The sequence below is a fragment of the Clarias gariepinus genome, chromosome 2 (assembly GCF_024256425.1).
Source record: "Clarias gariepinus isolate MV-2021 ecotype Netherlands chromosome 2, CGAR_prim_01v2, whole genome shotgun sequence".
Classification (NCBI taxonomy): domain Eukaryota; kingdom Metazoa; phylum Chordata; class Actinopteri; order Siluriformes; family Clariidae; genus Clarias; species Clarias gariepinus.
In genome coordinates, this window is record NC_071101.1 from 29,799,570 (window position 1) to 29,822,150 (window position 22,581).

At 38.1% G+C, this 22,581-nt stretch overlaps 1 protein-coding gene across 1 annotated transcript in view; it reads right to left on the bottom strand.

The window, feature by feature from the left end:
- Nucleotides 1-3,519: 3,519 nt before the first annotated feature.
- The window catches only part of kcnq1.2 (potassium voltage-gated channel, KQT-like subfamily, member 1.2), a 111,838-nt gene continuing 92,776 nt past the window's right edge, over nucleotides 3,520-22,581 (bottom strand). Inside the window, exon 18 of the mRNA XM_053482720.1 lies at nucleotides 3,520-3,990. Coding sequence (XP_053338695.1) covers nucleotides 3,844-3,990 — 147 coding nt within the window. The 3' untranslated portion in view covers nucleotides 3,520-3,843. The remainder of the gene's footprint in view (nucleotides 3,991-22,581) is intronic.

Sequence of the window (22,581 nt, forward strand, 5' to 3'; positions counted from 1 at the left end):
TAAGCAGTTCATTGAAATCTCAGAGTTCCTCCCTTCATTTCCTCTAATAACCACAATGAACGTCACTGGCAAATTCTCAATAAATGAAATGAATTATGACTAATCTCTAAGACAAAAGTACAGCCTTGTCATTGTGGCATATTTTAGCATTAATATGATCTGCACTCAGCTTTAACACTAAACAAAAGTTTCATTTCATTTTGAATATCTCCTCAGTGCTAAGTTGCATTTACTCATTCCATCCTCTGGCAGGCAGTTTTGCTCATGTACCGCAAAAAGCTGTATGTTTTCTGCATATTAATTTAACAGAGATTTAACATGGACAATTTTTGCTCTATAAAGTCTGGCTTTATAAAGTAGAGCACCATACCTGTTTTAATCAATAAATCTGCTGCTTTTCAATTTCCTAACATCTGGAATTATTGCTCTTAAAGCAGCACCGTACAGATGTATCCTTTGTTTGCTTATCACCCATTCTTTTTTTCCCCTTTCCTTTTCTTTTTTCACTTGTTGTCAGTGATGTGGCCTGGGCCGTGTGTTTGCTTTGGTCCAGTAGCGCTCATTAGGTGGGCCCACCCGCAGCCAGTCAAAAGCTCTTTATCAGGTAGTGGAGCAGCTCTGCTGAAGCATGCAGGCCAAAACATCTACAGCAGCCTCGCTTCACATTATCCTGCTTGCTCTAATCTATTCAGCTGTGTGTGAGGCCATGGACCCACACCAGATACCTGTACAACAGATTAAAACAGGGTGGCTTTCTGTAAGAAAGGTCAAGGCAGGCGAAGTAAACAGTTTCACTACAAGATAAAGGTTTTAATACCAGTAAGACCTTTAAAACCAGTAAATGACTGGACAGTAAGTTTTGGATCTAGCAGTTGAAGCACACAACTCTTGTAAGTGTGAGTGCGTGTGTGCGTGTGTGTGTGTGTGTGTGTGTGTGCGTGTGTGTGTGCGTGCCCCACTGACGTGGCGTGGTGTAGCGCCCACCGGTGAGGCAGCACTGCAGCTGTCTCTCCTCATGCCTCACATACTGCCTGGCCTGGCCAAACCAACACTCGCCACTGAAGTCCTTCCAGCCCTGGCCTGGAATTCTCCCTCTGTCTGGGAGAAAAATCCACAGCAATTTGACTTAGTTCATCAGACCATCTCATTTCTACGTAAAAACTGAACGTGAACCCAAACTCATGTCATATTCACAGCTGTCCTGAGGCTGAGATGATCAAAATGGAGCCTACTTTTATGAAGAGGAATTTAACTGTGACTGAAACTTTGTGATTATACAGAAAACATATGGTTTAGAACGAGGAAAAAAAAAAAGGCACAGCAAAAATTAATCTCCGAGTCTTTTGGAGTTTGTTTGCCTTGAGCAAAACAGGCCTAAAGCCAAGTGACTCAACATGGTGACTCAACGAGGTGCAGATATTTACTTCACTGTGTGAAACTGAAAGAATAAATTCATTAAAAAAAATGCATAAAGTGTATATTTACTAACATCTAGTGACAGAATCCAACAGACAATCATCTTTTTTTTTTAATGGCTTAAAGCAGTCAACAAGCCTCAGGTCAGGAGCAGCCGACACTCCAACTGTTCCTGGCGTGTTGCTATTTAGAAAGCACAGGAGTGCCGCAGTCAGCTGCTGCAGGGTGGCACTCACACCACACACACACACACACACACACACACACACACACACCTGTTCTTCCTCGTATCTGCTTTCATAGGGGACCAGTGGTCACAGGTGGCCCCAGTAATGACCCCCAGTGCTCAGACTTGTCTTCAGGTCACGCATGCTTCAGTAGGCCGAACATGGTTAACTTCTAAAGCTCAGCATAGAGGCAGAAATAAATCTACAGTCAATTTAAACCAGGTTTAGCGAACACTTCACTGAGGAAATGGACCCTGAACTTCAGTGACCTTCATGTCAAAGCATGCCTTTAGTGCGCAAAATTTACAATGCCTCCCGAGCGGACGCATCATTATGGATGTGGTCGTAGTAATTGTATGTTAATTCCCCAGCTATTTAGTCTGTTGGCAAAGATAAGGATCTTCACTTCTGTCAGTCTACAGCTTGTTTGGAGGTAGTTTCCCATTGATGTCAGGCCTTTATTCTTCTTCCTTAATGTCTTTCCAGAGGCCTGGTCCCTGGCGATAAAACCATGACTGAGCTCTTCTGCCATCAAACAGCCTCTGAATTCGGGAGGTTCTCTTAACTCTCCACATGAAAGTAGCACAGTGTCGTGATCACACAGAGCTGACTGTGTAAACCCGAGCAGAGGTCTCCGGCACAGACATAAAACAGAAGACAAAAGCAGAGCAACAGCGTGCACACAGAGGTAGAGCCACAGCCCTCTGTAATTGAACATGGCTCCAGACCAGACTTCCTTTTCCCTCCCTTCTGTTCTCTCGTCCATTCCCCCCTCCCCCCCCCTCCCTCCCTCCTAAGCCTGGCCTTGTTGATCTTGGGACATCCATCGTATTTTTTGGCCTTTGAACACAAATATAATCGTGTCGAAATTTGAGACCTATTCTTTCACTGCTTGCACTTAACTCAAAATGGTGTTCCTCAGCATTATGTGATCAGTGCCAAACTAAGGCAGTTCTTTCGATGGCTTTTTTTTTCCTTTTTTTAAACACAGTCACACCAGCAAGTGTACAGCATTAAGATATAAATGCATGTTTATTTACAAAAGTCTCTCACAATGTGAGTAGGAAACAACAGTGATTCTTCTTACATCACTATATCCTCATGATAGTGATGGTAGAAATTTGCTACATAATGTACAAACATACATCGATTATAAAACTGTACAGAGCAGTGGGGGATAATTACAGTGTGAATTTTGCTCTCGTTTATTTTCATGAGTGAGCTGGAAAGGAGCCTAAAGTGAGAGAGAGAGAGAGCGAGAGAGAGAGAGAGAGAAAACTCCTTTTCTTTGAGTTCTCTGAACCCTGCGATAAAAGAAAACGTTTAATTAACACATTAAAAAGGAAAACCACTGAGCAATTTGTTTTGTGCCAGGCAATGTGCCAATAGATGAGTGCGACTTGTGAATGGAGCGCAGGCACCTTATCTCTCTGCTCTCCCTCTTTCTGCTCTTTTTGCTCTGTGGTTACTGAAAGCAAATCCACTTTTTAACCGTAGTTTCCTTTCATCAAATGCTGGCAGCTGGCTTCAAGCCATCTCACCTTTACCAGACGTTTTGCATTCAAATAGCTGGAGTGAGAAAAAAATAATCGCAGCCTTAATGGGAGTAATCCAGTGAAATTGTAAAATGAATAGGCTGTTGAAAGCCTTGGCACTGCTTACTGAGTCTGCAACCTCAAACAGCTCTCCCTCTTCCTTTCTTACATTCCATTTAAGTCCATTAAACCCCATCAGCAGTGTTTTGCTGTTTTGATTATCTCTGCCGTATCTATTTATCAGCGGTGAATCTAACTCATGCAAAACGTGTTCACACTTACTAACGTGCGCATTACCATGTGGCATGAATAAACTGGTGGTGAAGTAGCTTAGGAGCACAAACTTTCTCCTCATATGCGTTCATGTAGCAAATTTTGAATGTGGCCTTTTTTTTCTTCTTTAGAACAGCAGGATGTTCAGCCATCCCTCTTTAATAAGTTTAATAACTGATGGAAATCAAATAAGGAGGGAACTCAGGCTGACTTCCCCCTGCTGCAAGCTAATAAGGTGTTGAACGCATAGCATGTTTTCTTTGGAAGTTATATTGAAAATGAATCTCTATTGCAAGCTTGTGCTGTTTAATATCAGGATTTTTTTTCTCCACAGTCTTATCTTGATATGGACATTGCAAGATGTCTTCTGTTGTTTCCTTCTTTTCCGTCTCTCATTGTCCTTTCTCCATGCTGCCACTCTGGCCGTTCATTAAGCAGGAGCTGCAGTGGCTTGGTCTCTGAAGAAGCTCTGGTTCGAGTTGGAACTGCTCCACCAGGATCTTCAAGACGCTGTCTAGTTTGTGCTCCATCTTAATGGCCTGCAGGAAAGAGACATTAGAGAGAGAAATTAAATCACCAGCACTATGTGTTGAGTATTGATGATGTTGAGTGTTGAGGGTCTGGACCGATAGGTTCTAAGACCAGACCTTCACAGACAATAGAAAAATGATGAATGTATATGCATAGATTTTTTTTACACATATTACTATGAGGGGTGTTCAAGTTAAATCGGGATTTTTGATGAGATATTGTGCAGAATAACAGAACACTCTTATGAGTGTCAAAACTTCTTCTATTTCTCTAACTAATCTTCTGCTACACTAAGGCATTTCCCAGATTTTTACTAGGTAGAACGTTTTCTCAGTATGCTGGAGCCATAATTGAATTGCCTGCTTCATTTCTGAAAAGCTGGCCTCCCAGGAACTCCTTTAATTGTCCAGACATGTGGAAATGGCTTTTAGCTAGGTCAGGACAGAGAGTGTGGCAATAAAAAGTTGTTTGTGAATAAATGTGTGTACAGTACCGGGTTTTTCATTGCTTTCCACTCACTGAATGTTCACAGGTACGCCTGCAGTGGGCTTTAAGCCACCTCGGTCGTGATCATCATTTACAGACCTATGGCCTACTTTAAAACGTTTGCATCATTCAAATATTTTACCGCATCTGAGTCTCATCAGTGTCCTGCGCTTAAAGTCTTCTGTAAATATCAATTTTATGCCTTCACCAGAAATATCACTACCAATCCCAGTATGAATGGACACACTCCTTGTATCTTGAGTGTGTGTGTGTGTGTGTGTGTGTGTGTGTGTGCATTTAATCAAAAGACCTCTGCATCACACTTACTGACATGCCTGGAAATTCTAATGAACAAAATGTACTTGAAGCATGTTCCCCTTTATATTTAGCATTTTCAAGTTCACCCAAGTGTGTTTAGGAACTCTTAAGCAGTCATGCATAACTTCCTGTTTCACTGGCGCATAAATATGAGGTGACACACAGGCCAAATTTCCTAAGTCGTTCATCAAAAGAGCAAAAAAAAAGAAATGAAATGAGACAACGGTGTGTTCATACATCATGCTATAAAAATAGCTACAACTCCTAAAATGCCCATGACTACAATTTGGAGCAATAACTAAAACAAAAACAACCTGATCTCTAAGATTTGAAGAAGATGGTTAAAAAAATAATCCAGGGATCTCAGAATCTCAGAAGATTTACAGAAAGTTCTGGTCAACCAGTCTCCATATCTGCAATTAGATACAACCTCGGTGCCAACACACTATTTAGAAGGTTTGCCAAAAGAAAGCCGTTTCCTTCACCTAACCACAAACATAAGTGCCTCATAAGTGCCGCTAGACAGAACTGGAATTATGATTCAAATTATGTCCTATAGTCAGATAAGACAAAAAACAAAAACCTCTCTTTTTTTTGCAATAGGTTCAAAGTGGTTAAAGAACTTAATTGCCTGCTATTATGTATGGTAGAGGATGAGTGATGTTGATGAGTGTAGCCTATAAAAGAACACAGATGCAAGTTTTATTTTTAGTGTACAATGATAACTATTGTATTTAATATATTGTTCCTTTAGTGTGTCCAAGTTCAGTGTGTTACTCACATAATATGAGGGGTTTTCAAGTCAAACCGGGACTTGTGATGAACTTCATGATTGAAGAAGTAAAACCGATTATCATTTACAGGAGGAAGTCTGATCAAGCTTTCTCCTTTGACAAACACTAGTGAAACACTGGTATAAGTGCATTAGAATAGCAGGGGATTATATAAAGAAATAGGAGTAGTTTTTAGTCGTGTAACTATTCTGCAAAATCAAAAGTCCCGGTTTGACTTGAATGTCCCTTGCACTTAATTTCCTTTCCCTAGATCTACTTCATAACAAGAGGGCTGATTTATTCATACTGTTACTCATACAAACAGTTCATGTACTTATCCCATCATCCATTCCATGTTTATGGCAGATGAAACATGATATTGTTTATTGCCCTATTATTAGAGAACTGCTGACATATATGCAAAATAAAACAAACTGATAAAAAGAAAAAAAAAGGCCCAAAACTGCAGCAGACTCTATTATCAAACAGACTGACATTAATATATGTTTATAAAGCAGGAGAACATTCCCTGCTTGTTTAAAGGGGTATATAAATCTGTATTATAAACATGTCACTGGTAATCTACTGCATTATCAGCATTCCAGGCTCATGGCTTTTGCGAGATTAGAAATTCCTCCCATCCTACGAGCAGCAGTGCTCTGACCTATGAAGATTCTGACAACAGTTTCATCAGTTTAAGGTTAAAGATTGTTTTAAGAAGGTGGTCTGAAGAACAAGCCTTGGTCTTGTTCCACGAAAAGAAGACATGAACATTTTTAAATACCTTTTCCAATCGGTGTTAAAATGTATGCTCAGTGGTCCACACTGTATTTTCATAGTAACTGTTGATTTCCCAATATCAGCATCAAAACATGGAAAAAATAGCATTATAGAGCACACCTAGACATAAATAAAACCACATGCTGCATCCACTATTTCTGTTCCTATATAAAATAAATTGCACTTTCTGGTTTGGTGGTGTGAGCGAGCCAGCATGACTGGCTGTAGTGAAATTTTGACACTTTCAATGTTTGGAAACATATGATACAAAGACAGGTGATACCTCAGCTGTTCTCAACACATGCTAAGGACCGTGGACACGTCTACCCCATGCAGTGCACACGTCACAGTTTAACCTACCCTCTACGAGTACACAACTACATAATCCATTTAAACACGTGTGTGTATATTTATACATACAAATTCTAGGCTTTTTTTTATATATATATCTTAGATTAACTTTACTGAACATTCAAAGACAAGGATTAGCGCTGTCCCAGTCCCTGTGCTGTCCATTTGTGTCCACTTGACTGAGATAGAGGACAGCTGTTGTGGTAAAGACAGTGTCCATGTTCCTAATCACAAAACAGGCATTCCCTTCCTGTGTCCTGGACACACACAACCCGCCCTTCTAAACAATTGTCCACCACACCCTCTGTTCTTTGTTTGTGTTTTTTTGTTTACTGTTTAATCGTTGTTTCCATGTTTGCTAGCACATGAAAATGTTCCATAACAACAATTTGAGGCCTTGCTAACAAATGACGTTGATACGTGTTCCAGTTTAAAATATTTGGAGCACCAGTTTAGTAAAACAGATTTGCCATGTTTTGTGTATCGCAAACTGTTGAATCATTAAAAAGACTGAATGCATGCAATATATTTTGGAAAAAGTGTCTTTACCCAGTTTTAAAAACTTGTAAAATTCGTACTGTAACTGATGCTTTTCTTGCCACACATTAAACATGATAAAGAACACAAATAAAACAGGAAGGCCAACATTTTTGTTGGACTCGTTACATTGTTAGATCCTAAAGGTACTGAACAAGTGCTTTATTCTGTAGGATACAGGAAAAGCCCATAGGAAAAAAAACATTGACTGTGCTAATATTAACTGTGAAAACAATTGTGTGCAACAGTTAGGGTGATAAGAAAAAAAAAACAGTTATAGAAAAAAATTGTTCAATTTGACTAGTTCAAGTCAAACCAGGATTTGTGAAGAAATTTCTTGTGAATTAAGGCGTAAAACTTATTGACGCTTACAAAAGCACTCTTAGCTGCAGTAAAACATGGGAAGACTGCAAACATTTTAAAGAAGGCCATGAGTCTGTGAATGATGAGGTGGAAATGAATATGAGCCCACTGCACTCATTCTAGAGAACATTAAATGAGTAGAATGCCTAACCCTTGAAAATCGACAGATAACTTGTTGCCAACTTGCGAAAGAGACACATCTGTACACACAGTCTTTTACATACGCCAAATACTTATAGTTACTAATTAATTTACCTACATTTAACCCTAAGCTTGATAAACAAGGCACCATTATGGCTATTTATTTATTTTAGTGTTGTGGTATTCTGTACAATCAAAAGTCCCAGTTTCGCTAGACCACTCTTCATATACTTCCTATACTGTGAAAAAAAATAAATATTAATAATAATAATAATAATAATGATAATAATAATAATAATAATAATAATGATGATGATGATGATGATGATAATAATAATAATAATAATAATAATGATGATGATGATGATGATGATGATGATAATAATAATAATAATAATAATAATAATAATAAATATAATAATAATAATAATAATAATAATAATAATAATAATATTTATTACTAATAAAAATAAAAATGTGGTGTGGTACAAGTGCATTTTTCAATTCTGTTATATCTATGAAGTGAGTCCACGTAACCTCAGGGCTTTATGCTCTTCATGAAATCAATATCATACTTTTTTTTTTTTTTAAGACCTAAACCAGATTTGCCAATTCTCACACATCTGGTATAAGACTTATGTTTTTGAGTCCACCCAAACACATTTAACACAAAATCCCAAGAAAACCCCTCACAGATGAGAAAAAGAAATCCAGTTCATATGAGAGAGAGGTGTATTTGTGTCTGTCCGTGTCAGTGAATTCTGTTCCCTTTTAAAAGGATTATAGAGCTCACGCCACATCAGTGCTCTTAGAGTTTAAAGAAAAGTGAACTCTAAAAATCTTTTGACTTGTCATTTCAGAGAAAAGCTTTAAACAGCTTTTCATTTTGTCAGCAAAAAGGTTAACAACATTTTGCAACTTCATATATAAAGTACAGTGTTGTGCAAATATAATAAGCCACCCCTCATTTATTTACATTAAATTTAATTAATTCAAATTGTTTATGTTTGCATAATATTATATGTACAATTCTGGTGATTCACAATATTTACTTAAATTAAGTAAATTAAAGAAATGTGAACAAATAATTTCCTGCGACAGGCTTCAAAGTGCCTAAAATTATTATTATTTTTTTTAAATGCCTGTTTACACCTCAGCAGCAACTTCATTTCCCCTCTCTTCTGTTCCAACCACTCAGCATTCAGCTCCACCAGTATACTAATCACAGACCTGATCATCTGTCGTCATCTGCACCTGTTTCTCACTAGTTCATGCTTGAATGATACATAAGTCACTGTAAGGCTGAAGAAACAAACGTTCCCTGAAACCGGTCAGCAAAAAAGCAAAAAAAGTTAGGAAGCCTGGACAACTGTTCCTCAAGACTACATTCAAAACATACAAGAAAATCTGACTGTTTGGATGCAAAATAGTAAGAAATAAGAAGTGACTCAAGACTTTTGCATGGTACTGTCTGTATACCTGATTTGTAAACACTATGCTTAAAACTGATCTACAAAAACGTTTTAATTATAAGGAAAATGCGCAAGGAAAACTCTTCTATTTAACACCACTGTATATAGGCTGATCACATCTTATAGTTATTTAGCAACATGCCTAGGTTGTATGATTATAAACAAAAAGGGTGCAAAATAAGGAGCATATATTGTAAAAAGTACAAGAGAATGCTCAGGTGATACTGACCCTGTAGTGTCGTATTAGTGATTACTGAAGCCCAGCCATACCTGCTCCCACTTATTGTACATTTTGTGTATAATGATGCTTGGCTGCTTCCTGACACGACAACAAGAGAAATGAGGAAAAATCTGGATGAGTTCCTGGTGACTTGGTGTAGGTGACTGCAGACCTGAAGTGCAACTAGAGCGTGAGCACAGAATGTGCCAAGGTCAGATTCACTACAGCAGATTCACCGAATGCACTGTGCTTAAAACTGCCAGATACAATATGTTCTTTGTGTTTAAACCATGGCTCGAGAAGAGAGAGAGGAGTAAAGAGAATATGAAAGGGAGAAAGAGTGTGAGTCAGTGAGGGAGTAAGTGAATAAGAAGCCATGGGGGAAAAAAAAGGGAGAGCAAGAACGGTGGAACTTGACTAAGCTAAGAGAAAGCCCTCTAACCAGTGGACTGATTAAAAATGTAAGACAGATAGGGATATGTTTTAAAGAGCAGGAAACAGACTGTGAACACCTGACACACTGGATAAGAATCAAGGCCTTTGCCACGTGCCACTAAACTCTAATCCCCTTCTCTCTCTCTTACTCTCTCCCTCTCGCTTTCTCTCCACAGACTGCGCACTGAAAGATGCTTTTGTTTCTGAGTCACTCTTGAAGGTACAATCACCACCCGTGCACATGCAAACCCATAAACACTCTCATTTCTATCCTTCTCCCTTTCGAAACCACAACTGTGATCTCTGAGCCTTCATTTACAAAGACTGCATATAGTCTGTGTTTGTACTTGACATGTTAACAAAGGGTTACTTCACGATATGTATATGCTGTATGAGAGGTTACTTGGGAACAACAATTGCTTTATATTTAAAAAGAGTCAGAAGAGAAAGAGCAGGCCTCTTTTTAAACACAAAGAAAAACTTTCAAAGTTCCTTGGCTGAGGTAAATATCTATCTCGATGTTATGACACACTCAAACCCACTATTTCCTTTATCCTGCTCTGCTGCTCTTAAATGCCTTGACTCCACTTTCAGGTTATCGCTTTTATTTAGATTTATCAGGACTCAAAGATTGCACTGTGTGTTTAAATCTCCGAGCTCCTTGTTACAGTCATACAAAGTCATCCAGTTGGCCCTCTAAACATTTGTTCTTCAGGCAGGCAGGCAGCTGAGCGTCCTTTCTTTACTGGTCTCTGGTGCTCGCCCAAGGGTGTGGTCACAAATCCCTTTTCATAAGCTCTGCAGGGGGGAAGGTGCGTGCATGCATATGTGTGTGTGTGTGTGTGTGCGTGTGTGTGTGCGCGCGTGTGTGTGCATCAGGCCTCTGGAAAATTCCTTATTTGGGCAGTCTTGTGGTTACTTTTGAAATGTGTTCACCAGGCAATGGGTCTATTAATGACGGCTTGTTGAGCAAAACAGCAAGTTCCAATTAAGCGCTACAGATTGTGTTTAAAACGTTTTTTCTTAACCACATTATTTTTTCCACGTCTGTGATGTTGTGCATCTTTCTTTCTCTTTCTCTCTCTCTCTCTCTCTCTCTCTCTCTATGTCTCTTCAACACAAGCATCTAGTGCACACCTACACACACATGCACCATAAGCAGCACAAGTGTCCTATAAACATGAGGGTGTGGGGACAGATGTAGGCTGGTAGGGAGTGTTTAGGCGGATCTCAGCGGGCCGTGTTGTCTTGTATAGTGAACACTGGCGTCTTTATAGACTCAGTGACTCCCTCCAGCTGCTTCACTACACCAAGACACAACAAAGGATAGACAGGCGGCTCTAATTCATCTTACTACGTCTATATAAGGGTAAGGATAGGGTTAAAATGTCATTAACAGTAGCTATTAGTTTAAGATTTAAGACATATATAAATTCTTAATTTAAGTCATCTGAGAAAGTTCTGGTATTAATTTTGCTGTTTGCTGTTAAGATCAATAAGTCTACAAACATGAAACCCTATAAAATATAAAATACATATTATTTAAAATCTTCCTATGCTAAAGTTTTACTATAATGTATTTAGGCCATAGCATTGGTCGCTAGGACAGTCCACATTTGTGCTCTATCCCAAGTCACACAAAACAAGATGTGTTTACACTAAGAACTGGATTATAGTGCTGAAACACCTGCGCTGAAAAGCCTCATACATACAATGGATATAAAAGTCTACACACCACTGTTACAATACCAGATCTTTGGGATGTAAAAGAAGAAAAAATTAACCAAGACACATCCTGTCACATCTTTATGTTTTCTGTATATATTACTATTTTAGATTAGTTTTTCAGTTTTCAGTTAAAGGTACAATCTTCAACTAAAAAAATGGAAAACCAAAATTGTTTTAGGGGAAAAAGAAAAAAGAGAGAAAAAATACAATAATCTAATTTAACAGTATGCACAATATTTTCTTACAGTGCACATGAGTTCTTGGAATTAACAAAACATAAAAAAAGTAATCATTAATGAACCTGTTTTAAATGATGTGATACTGGTTAACCCAGAACATCATTATCATCATCATCATTAAGTAAAGCGATGAAAATAAATGCTGACAATCGATTAAAAATTTTAATGACAGTCATAGCCTGGGATTAATCATGACTAATCACAATTTTAAAATACTTAGAATTACTTGTATTATAAACGTATAATGTTGGAATAAAGAAACAAATGACAAACTAATTAGGGGAAACAGATTATGCAGCTTTATAATATCTTTAACATTTAACAAATGTCAAATTACAACCTCTCAAACAGGATCGAAACTGCATGCAGTGGCTGGGTAGCATGGGGTGAGGCGACCCACTGACAGCGGAGCTCAAACCTGGGTGCTCAGATCTGAAAATAAACAACCTAGAGTCTTAGCCACCAATCTCACTGCTTACACTGATTGTAAAAATAGCTCCTCTTGAAGGTAGTTCAAGCACACTTTGGTTTTATCCAAACATCCATCTAGAAGCTTTTTATAAGGAAAGTTGCAGTTCAGCACATCCGGTGACACCTGGTGACCTTTCCTCAGTCATCTTATTATCTGTACTACAGTGAAGGGAAACCAGTAGGGTCAAACTTGGTCATATCATTTAATGGAGTTAATAAAAATTAGTAACGTTAAAATTTCTAAAGTAATCATGTGTTAACGTATTAATATTGACACCACTAGTAATATACTGTATGTATTTTTCCCTAGGTCTATTGGAGAAAAGTTGATCTTTCTGTCTTAAAATAACAACTAACATACTGTTGATAGTTTTGAAATCTCCAGTATTGTTTTAGAATGCAGAATATATGTATATATATATAGGAATTGTTGGCACTTTTTTATATCCACTATAGTCACTTAGGTTTTGCTTCACCTCTGGAAATCATCTTGTGATAATCACCAGAAAGTGGAAAAAATTGAAGTTGTTTATTCTGAACCAATTTTAGCTTCCTAATTGGTGGATTTTTTGAATAGCCAGAAAAATTCCTTGTGAACTCTCTAACTCACTCTGCGCTTGTCTCTTTGTATTAGAGTCAACACAGCAGGAAAAGGTAAAAAGTTAAAAAGGTAAAATGGCTGCTTGGGTGTACCTATTCTCATCTCAAATTATTTCCATGCTTTTTCTAAGCACAATATTGTAGGGAAAAAATGAAACATCTAATTTATTAGCACTGCCCGAATTTTAATCACACTAATTTGGTATTAGTGAATTATCTCTCATAGTCGTCTCCCTTTACCAGCTCCGCTCTACTCATCTAGCAACCCCTGCAATACCAATGATCCCCCGCCCCCCCCCACACACACAGTTTAAAGGTCTCCACTGCCTGCTGCAAAAACGTGTATTTTTAGATAGTAGGTAAACACATCTAGTGTCCATCACCGCTGGCTAAACTTCCTGCCGTGCTATCTTTCTCTCCCTTTTCTTTCCTCCCATTCCTGCCTCCCATGCTGTACTTCCCAATGAAAGAAAGCAGTCATTCGGCAGATCACTGTCCCCTTTAAGTCATAATGTTTACTCAGGATTGCTGAAATAGAGCCCTGCAGAAAATAAATACAGGTAGGGCTTTCATGTCTTAAAAAGGCTGTGTACGAGGTTTCTATTTTAAAGAGGACGACTGAGTTAGGCGTTGCCGCAGAGGTGGTTTTATGAGGGTGTGGTTTGAGAGGGCATGAGTAAGAGATGGGTGTATTATGCATTTTTGGCACAGGGAAATAACCAAAGTAATATATAGCATAACAGTTATGTTTGTGCATTAACCATAAAATCACAAAAAAACAAAAACAAAAAACTGGAACAGAAAGATGCTTTCTGTCTATATTACATCTGTCTAAAAGATGAAATCAAATATGAATACATAATTCACATTAAATAGGAAATAGGGATAATGTGAGAAACAACAAAAAAATACACGAGAGGTTTGTGATTTTATGCAGCCATGAGCATGACGCTTGTAGGACAAACAAATTATGATGACTGTATTAACTGACTCATCAGGAAACTGTGGAATAAATTAGGATACTAGCTTGTTTAGGTTTGCAGAAACAAAACGCTAGCAATATTGCTGGCACGCACGAATAAACATAATAACTGTGTCAGCTGGATTATAACTATGATCCAGAATAAAATGTCAAAGCCAGAATTCCCAGACCATGCTGACAGTGCTGGGACTTTTTCCTCTGGATTTTTTTTTCATACATACAGCACCAGTCAAAATTTTGCACACACTTTCTAATTCCATGGTCTTTCCTGATTTTCATTTCTGTGTACATTGTGAAATGATGTTGAAGGTGCTCAAAATTGTAATTTGAACAGTTGATATTGAGATGTATCAGCTATTTATGTTCGGTAAAGCCTTTATAATGCTTTAATTTGAGCTGCGGTTAATTGATGATTTTTGAGTTTGGTGAACTAAATAAACTTCTCCTCTTCAGAGAGGTAGGTGTCTTGCTTTCACTGAGCAACTGATGCCCAACTCATTGTCACACAGTATATTTTTTTAATCCGCTTATGATGTAGAAAAGTCATTTTTCTGTATACCGTTGTGTGTCAGGATGCAAGTCAATGGCGCTGAGATGATAAACTGACTTTAAAAAAAGAACAACTATTTTACAACCCAAAAGAATGCAGTGTGTGTGTGCCAAAATGTGGCCTAATCAGAATTAGTCACATCCTTAATAATGAACAGAATATAACTGACATTAGTGATAAGAAAGATTTTGTTTGCCTCAATTCTAAAAAATGAGAAATGTCTTGTTATGTGTGTTGCGAATGCCTAAAGCGTGTCTGTATCTAGGGAAATCTGGCCTGACACACAGACATGCCAAACTCCACAGACCAGAAAACACACCAATGCCCTTATTAACGTCTGGTGACACTGCTGTAATGACTGGTAGGGTTTATTGTGTACACACTAACCATGCACTTTAATCATGGACTCCTACAGACAGATGGCCAACTTAAACACACACGCACACACATGCAACACACACAGAGTTCATGCACTTCAAAATGTTTCTAAATCCTGTCTAAATTAACAGTGTCTAAATCCGACACAAACACAGAGAGTTTCTTCTATTCAATATAAACAACATTATGCTAATACTCTGTAATTTTATTCAATAATAATATATACGGCATATGCCATACTCCTAACCAGATGTAATAGTTCAAATGAAAGGTTTTGCAAACATTAAAATGTTCAGATGCAGCAAAAGCTACTGTAAGTAATTCAAGCATGATTAACTAAATTAACCTCTTTAACAAACGTGTGTCTGAATCACTTCTCCAAATACTGACTCAGCTCTGAGCAAAATGTGTTTGTTTTCTATCAGACTTTGGCTTTAAATCACTAAATAATAAAAAGAACAATCTGGATTGAAGCAGATGTGTATCAGCAATTACCAAGTAACAAGAAGGGAAGGAGTGTGATCGTAATGCAGCATGACATAAAGGCTGAAAAACCCCATAAGGATTTTCCAAGTGCTGCAATTTAAACATATTTAAATCACCCTAACCAGTTCTTATGTTAACAGAATAGGCCTCCAGACTACACAAAGTAGTTACATGTATAGGTTTAAGACAACCAGAAAAACAAAATGATCCTGAATCTTAAATCTACATCATTTGCAATGGGCAATGGAATCTTGATTCACGATTAATTGTAGAGTTTGCTCTGGTGAAAATAAAATGTATCATACATAAAGTACAGGGCTTAGCCCTTATACCAAATACCTTTAAACTCACAATTTTTCACAATTCCTGACATTTAATCTTCATAAACATTCCCTGTTTTAGATCAGTTAGGACTACTACTTTATTGTAAGATTGTGAAATGTCATAATAAGAGAGAAAGATTTATTTCAGCTTTTATTAGTTCATAAAAGTCGGTCAGAAGTTTACATACACTTACAGTTAGAATTTGCTAATATTGGCTCTAAATTGTTGAAATTGGGTCAAATCCTTTAGGTAGGCTTTCACAAGCGTGTTACAATAAGTTGCTGGAATTGTGGGCAGTTCCAGTTTTAGTGGTCAGAACTAAAAACCCTGTGCAAGCAAGAAAGCCTTCAAACCTGACTCAGTTACACCAATTCTGTCAGGAGAAATTAGCTACAATTCCAGCAACTTATTAAAACATGTACTGTACAGTAACTTTATTGTCCTTAAGTCATTTGCCACAACTTTGAGGTATGCTTGGGGTCATTGTCCACTGGCAACACCCATTTGTGACCAAGCCTTAATTTCCAGGCTGAAGTCTGGAGATGCTTCCAAAGGAAAATTATTCAAAAAGTAAGATCTTTGACTTCTTCCTCGCAGATCAGCCTTTCAGGTTACTTTAATATTGCTCTCATTTTACTGTGGATATAGATACTTTAGTGCCAATTTCCTCCAGTGTCTCCACAAGTTCCCTAATGGATTTTTTAAAAGCAACATTTTTTTTCTCTGGCAAACACCACAGGATGGAATATAACATAAAGCCTCTTTTAGTGAGGGAAACAAAAACTTGAAACCAACACCATGGTGCTGCTGTACTCTCCTTTCAATCTCTTCTTGAAGAAAATGACAAGAATACATCAAAGAAAGGTATAAAAGTTAAACTTTGGTTTTTCTAAAAGTTGCACAATGCCACAGTCTCTTTCTTCATTTTACCAAGGAAAGAATTATGTGATCATTCACTTTAGCTATCTTCTGTGGCCTTTAAGGCATTTTGATTTTGCTTAGCTTTTAAAAATCCAATTTGACATTAGAAGTCAATTAATCAAACTGTTAATTTCCCTGCTCCTAAAGTTACTGCTTTCTCTCTGATAGGCCTACTTTGTTGTTTCCAGCCTAACAAAGGCCTCCTTGACTCGTATTGGCATCTCTTTCGAATTAATGCCTAATGTCTTTTATTTTCTCAATTTCTGATGAAATAACTAGGACACGCCTGGCCATAAAACTGTTTGTCAGTCGGATGTCCAGTTATTTTTGAATCTAGGAAAATTGAGGGAATTGGAAAAAAAAAAATCTGTAATTCCTCAATGTTTAGTGCAATATAAAATAAGTGTATTAAAGATAAATGTATTCAATTATTTTAACTTTTAATAACTTCAATCATATTATTGATTTCTTTTGTAGGGGTGTACAGAAGCAAAAAGACATAAATTGTATCACTGTCCAAAAACTCTGATGAAAAGCGAATAAAAATGTATTCTTGTATTGTCAGGAGTGGAAAGGATTACAATGTAATGTCCTGCAGTTACTAAGTAAAACTATCTTTTAAAAAAAAGGAAGAATTATTTTTCTTTTTTTAATTTTAGAGACATTTAATAGAAATCAAAGAGGAAGTGATGCTGTATATCTTCCAGTCAAAGTCATGACTAGGCATGCTAACACATGAAATGGGAAAGATCATAATCAAAAGTCAAATACCAGTGGCTTGCAACATGAATCTTTGTCACACATGTATAGCCTTGGGGTGAAACATATATTTCTCTGGTTCTGTAGTCTCATGAGCTGTCATTCAATTTTGTCTGGGAGTACATCGGAACCCTCATGCAGGTGAAAACTCGAGGCATTAACAGTTATCCCCCAAGTCCACTTATTCCCTGCATTTCTTCTGACCGTTTGTATAAAATGCTCAGTTATATGGGTCTATATGGGTGGGTTTCAGTGGACCCTTTTATAATTTATAATCCACACACACACACACACACACACACACACACACACACACACACACACACACACACACAAATCCTCTATCCTACTCTTAGACACACAGAGACATTTGTCAACTTATGCTGTATGAATAAGGGGTATTTTTTAAGATTTAATAAAGCAGACTGTCTAATCCAATTTAATCACCAAATATCAGACAGAAAAATATAAAAGGTCCATTAGAAACATGCCATCCCTATCAACCACATACACCTGAGAGACTTATAAGATAATAAGGCCTGTCTTGGCAGCTTTCTCGTTATTCACCATTCACTCCCAGCTTGCATGAGGCGTAAGCAAGTGTGTGGCAAGAAGGGAAAAAAGCCACATCTCATATTTGATCAATCCACTATCCGGGTGCTACTGATTTAAAAGAAAATACACACAGCATGCAGACAATGTCATTGGCACTGGATCTGATTAGTATTTATCTGAAACTGTAGCTCCATAGAGGAGGGGGTCAATAATACAACCGTCATGGATATTTTTAAGGAGCAACTTTTCTGGCAAACACCAAAGGATGAAATGTAACGTAAAACCTTCTTCAGTGATGGCTAGGAAAACAGAAACTTAACACCTGGCACCGTGTCGCTGCTGTACTCCTCGTTTCGGTCTCTCCTTGAAGAAAACGACATGAATACAGCAAAGAAAGGTGCAAACATTAAACTTTAATTCCTCAAGGTTGCACGATGCCAGAGTATCTTTCCTCATCTGTGAAGCTTGGAGTCGGCTTTAGAGGGCTGCCAAGCACACAGGGGATGGATCTCTTCCCCACAGCTGTGCAACCTTCAGAAGGGGAAAGGCAGTTTGATTCCTCCCCCCCCCCCCCCCCACTAACTCCCCCTCCAGCCCGAGGTCACTCCAGACCTAGCCAGGCTCCACTGAGCTGACCTTTCCAAAACCAACAGCTGCTGCTACTTGTCGCATCTTAAGACTCTAAGACTCCAGGGGCACGTGCCTCTGCTGGTCCCCTGGCGTGCCGGTTTGGGTGTTGGCTACATAACGAGCACTCTGTTCCTGGTGGGTGTGTGGAGACTATGAGCGGGGCAGGATTTTTTTTTCCAGTATTGTTTTACTCAGACTAATGGGGAGGGACAGGAGTGAGCTGTTTTCATCACTTTAAGCAGCAGGGACAGTAGCCTGAGGTCAAATGTTCAGTAAGGAATGGGGAAGACTGGAGCCAAGCTGTACGAAAGGACTGGGGGAATAGGGATGGGAGAACAAGGCACCTAGTTTGATGAGATAAAGCAACTGTAATAGAACAAAATATGTTATTACAATGTTATGAATAACCGAAAAAAAAAACCCAGACCTCTTAGGAAATATTTGCCTCCACCCTTTTCACAGTAGCATAAGAATACATAGACATCCATTTTCATTAAGACCAGTGGTTTTTTAAATGCAGGGAGAAAGGACCCCGAGGGGTCACTTTTTAGTTCTTATAGTTATTAGCCTGTTTTACTGTGAAGGTTTATCAAAACCTAATGTCATAGTTTTCCCCCTGAGTGTTCACATTTATATGTTCTGTAGGACTCTGGTGGTTGTTTTATGTTCCCAGTTGCTTCATCTTCCCAGTATTCACTTCACCACAGTCACATGTCAGTCACATGATCTTCATCTTAAAGCTTTTAAGCTAATTAGTTTGTCTATTTAATGTGTGTTTCACTTTGTTTTTTGTCTTTCATATGATCTCTTTTCTCCGTTTAAACTGTAAAAACTGTTGTACTTCTGATGCGTTTCCTGATATTTTTGGCTTCTTGTCTCTATTATCATGTTTTAACTACAGCAATTCAAGTAGGAACCGTAAAATCATATGTCATATAGGTCTAATCAGGGTGCTGTAAAAGGAGAGCAAGGGTTAGTGCTGGAGGTAAACAAGTGTCCCAGAGTGAGGTTGGGGGTCCAGGATATTAGGTTTTCAAGAAGGCCAGAATCTTTAGCAGCGTCCCTGTTTGTCATTAAGTTGTAATATCATCCACCAAAAACACAACATCACTCCAACTCATTATTTTTTTAGAAAGTTAGAATGAGATGTAATAATGACATTAAGTAAATGTTAAATTAATCCCCCTAAACAATATTTGTAATACAACGGAATATCGATCTTGTTAGCATTCATCCTGTTTAAATCCACTGTGTGCTTTGGGGGTCCTTTTAGTTTTTATTAGAGTTTAGAAATCACAATTTAAGAAGGGGACGTCTCATGTCTCTTTGTATCTATTGCATGTTGTTGTGTTATCTCACAGTATTCCATATAGCTTTGCTAAGTATTGACAGTACGTTACTATGATACAGTTTAAACAGCATGCAAAGTGCATAATGTCTGTTTATTTTCCTTTCACTCGCTTGCTGATTTAATCGTTTTGTAAACTGCAGTAGACTAATGTTTTTGACTTGGGTGATTTTTTTTGTGTTGCTTGTTATTTAACAAAGTATTTTATAGTAGCTTTATTAGCAGGTTCCCTGGCGGGCAAGTGGCTAGCACTCAGCACTCTTACCGTTGAGACTGGGGTTCAGTCCCAGTAATGGGATAACCCAAGTTGCAGAAAGTAAGGAAAAATAAATGTATGATCAGCATTATGAGCATTTTAAAGATGTACTTCAGATGAGACATAAAAATTAATAATATTAATACATGTTGTTTGCAAAATTATATTCAGGACATTAATTCAGAGCCATTTAACCTAATAAATCTAACTGGTGTCTCAGCGTCCATAACTTTACCAACATTTTGACAACCAAAAATGTCTGCTGTGTTAGCAATGTATCCCTGTAGCCTAGCCATAGTCTTTGTTCTCTTGTTTTGTCTTGGATGTTTGTGTTGACTCTTTGTTATGATTCACCCTCACCACATTAAAGAAAGATCTGCACTTGCATTCTGCCTCGCCCTAATACATGACAGCATGACAGCTCATAAGTAAAGAAAAAGTCAATTTGTTTCCTAATGCTTTGTGTCAGCAGATAGTTCAGATATAAAAAGCTTCATGTCTTAAAAAAAAATAATATATATATATATATATTATATATAATATTATACATTGTATACATTATAATACAGATATGTTTTTGTTGTTGCTGTTTTTCAGTAACCCCTTAATAACAGCGGTCGGGAATTGACACCATCAATCAAACAGTCATTTTGCAAAGATTTTGATGGACATTTTTTAATTGACATATATTTTACAATAGAAATGGTTTGCTATAGCATAGACACGCTGCACTTTATTGAATATAATTTTAATCACTTAGTTTAAAAAAAGATGGTGGCTCGGTGGCTGCAGAATTTTTAAATGATGCCTATCTGGCAACCCTATTAACCTGTTTCGTACACATATCCTTTTCTGGTCATGGGACAGCATGGATCCTGCCCCAATGTGCCTCTGTTAGTGCTTGTTGCAGTTCCTGGTATATAATTCTATTGAAACTTCAAATTCATAGATCAGCTCAATTAAAACCCAGTCATCACTCACAGCAGATAATTATTTCAATGAAGTTCAATGAACGTATCAAAGTTGTATAAAGTTGTGAATGAGGAATTTATGAAGATTACTATTCATTTCATATCTGATATCATTTTAAAAGTGGAGCTCTGCCCCACCTGTCCCTATGTACAGGACATCACTGAGAATCCTTCTAAAAAAATGGAGCCTGAAACTGGAACCTGTACTTTCACAGACGGCGTGTGTGTGTGTGTGTGTGTGACTGACAACAGGAACTCCGTCCCCATGTACCAGCCAGGACACAGCTACAACCTTTATTGTGGCCTATAATTACAGTAATAAACACATCCTACTGTTAATGACTACTGCTACTCATGGAAGATGAGATCAGTGTGTAAGGCGATGTAAAAATGCTTAGCGCAGGTGAAGTTTAAGCAAGAGCTGAGTCAAAAGCAGACGGGGTTCAGATGATTATCAAACACAAACAATGAACTAGAAAAGAAAAAAAGTCTCATTAAAACTGTATCAAACAAAACGAAGCTAAAACCAGAATAATTTGAGCAGTACAAACAACAGTACCGAACAAAGGTTTGGTACATCAGACAAATATACATTTAGCATTACTTTGTGGTGAGTGAGTGCTTAGGGTGTTTATATACTGTAGAGTGCGAGTGATTAAGTCCAGGTGTGTGTAATCATGTTTGTGAACGTGAGAGTGCTGGGAATCGGAGTCCGTGGTGACGTTCGTTATAGGCCGCAAGGTGTTCTGGGAATTGGAGCCCGTCACCAAATCTGACGCTACCATGGTCTTGTTTAATCTGTGTTCGATAACAAAAAAAATGTTACATGCTCTTGTTTTCCCCAAATAAGGCATTCATTTGTAAAACAAAGTCAGCAAAACTGTATAGAATGTAAATAATGTCTGATTTTGTTACATGGTGCGGTATGGAGAGCCGCACGACGAGATGTTTCAATTGTTCGTAAGAGCCCTAACGCAGGGCCCCTGAGGGGGTGAATGAAACAGGAGTTTGGGGGAGTGCTAATGATACGAGAGCTAATGACTCTCTCTTTCTCTCTCGTCGGCGTTTTAGAAAGATAGAATCAGACAGACAGTCTTTCTTCCTATCGCCCTGATACCTTACCAGTGTTACCTAAAAATAAATTTGTTTTTATTCCAGTATCCACAAGGGGAAAAAAATTATCACATTAGTTTAGGAAGGAGAAAAAACAGCCATGAGTTTTCTGATCACTGTGCACAAAAATGGAATGATAAATTTGGATTATGATAGATAGGCAACCAGAAGCCGTGGGTGGATAAAACCATCCGCGACGCTCTGAGATCTCGCACCGCTGCCTACAACACGGGACTCGCGTCGGGGGACATGGAACCGTACAAGGCTGCGTCATACAGCGTCCGGAAGGCGGTGAAAGAGGCGAAGCAGCGCTACGGGAGGAAACTAGAGTCACAGCTCCAACAGAGTGACTCTAGGAGCCTGTGGCAGGGACTAAGGACAATAACGGATTATAAAGCACCAACATCCGGTA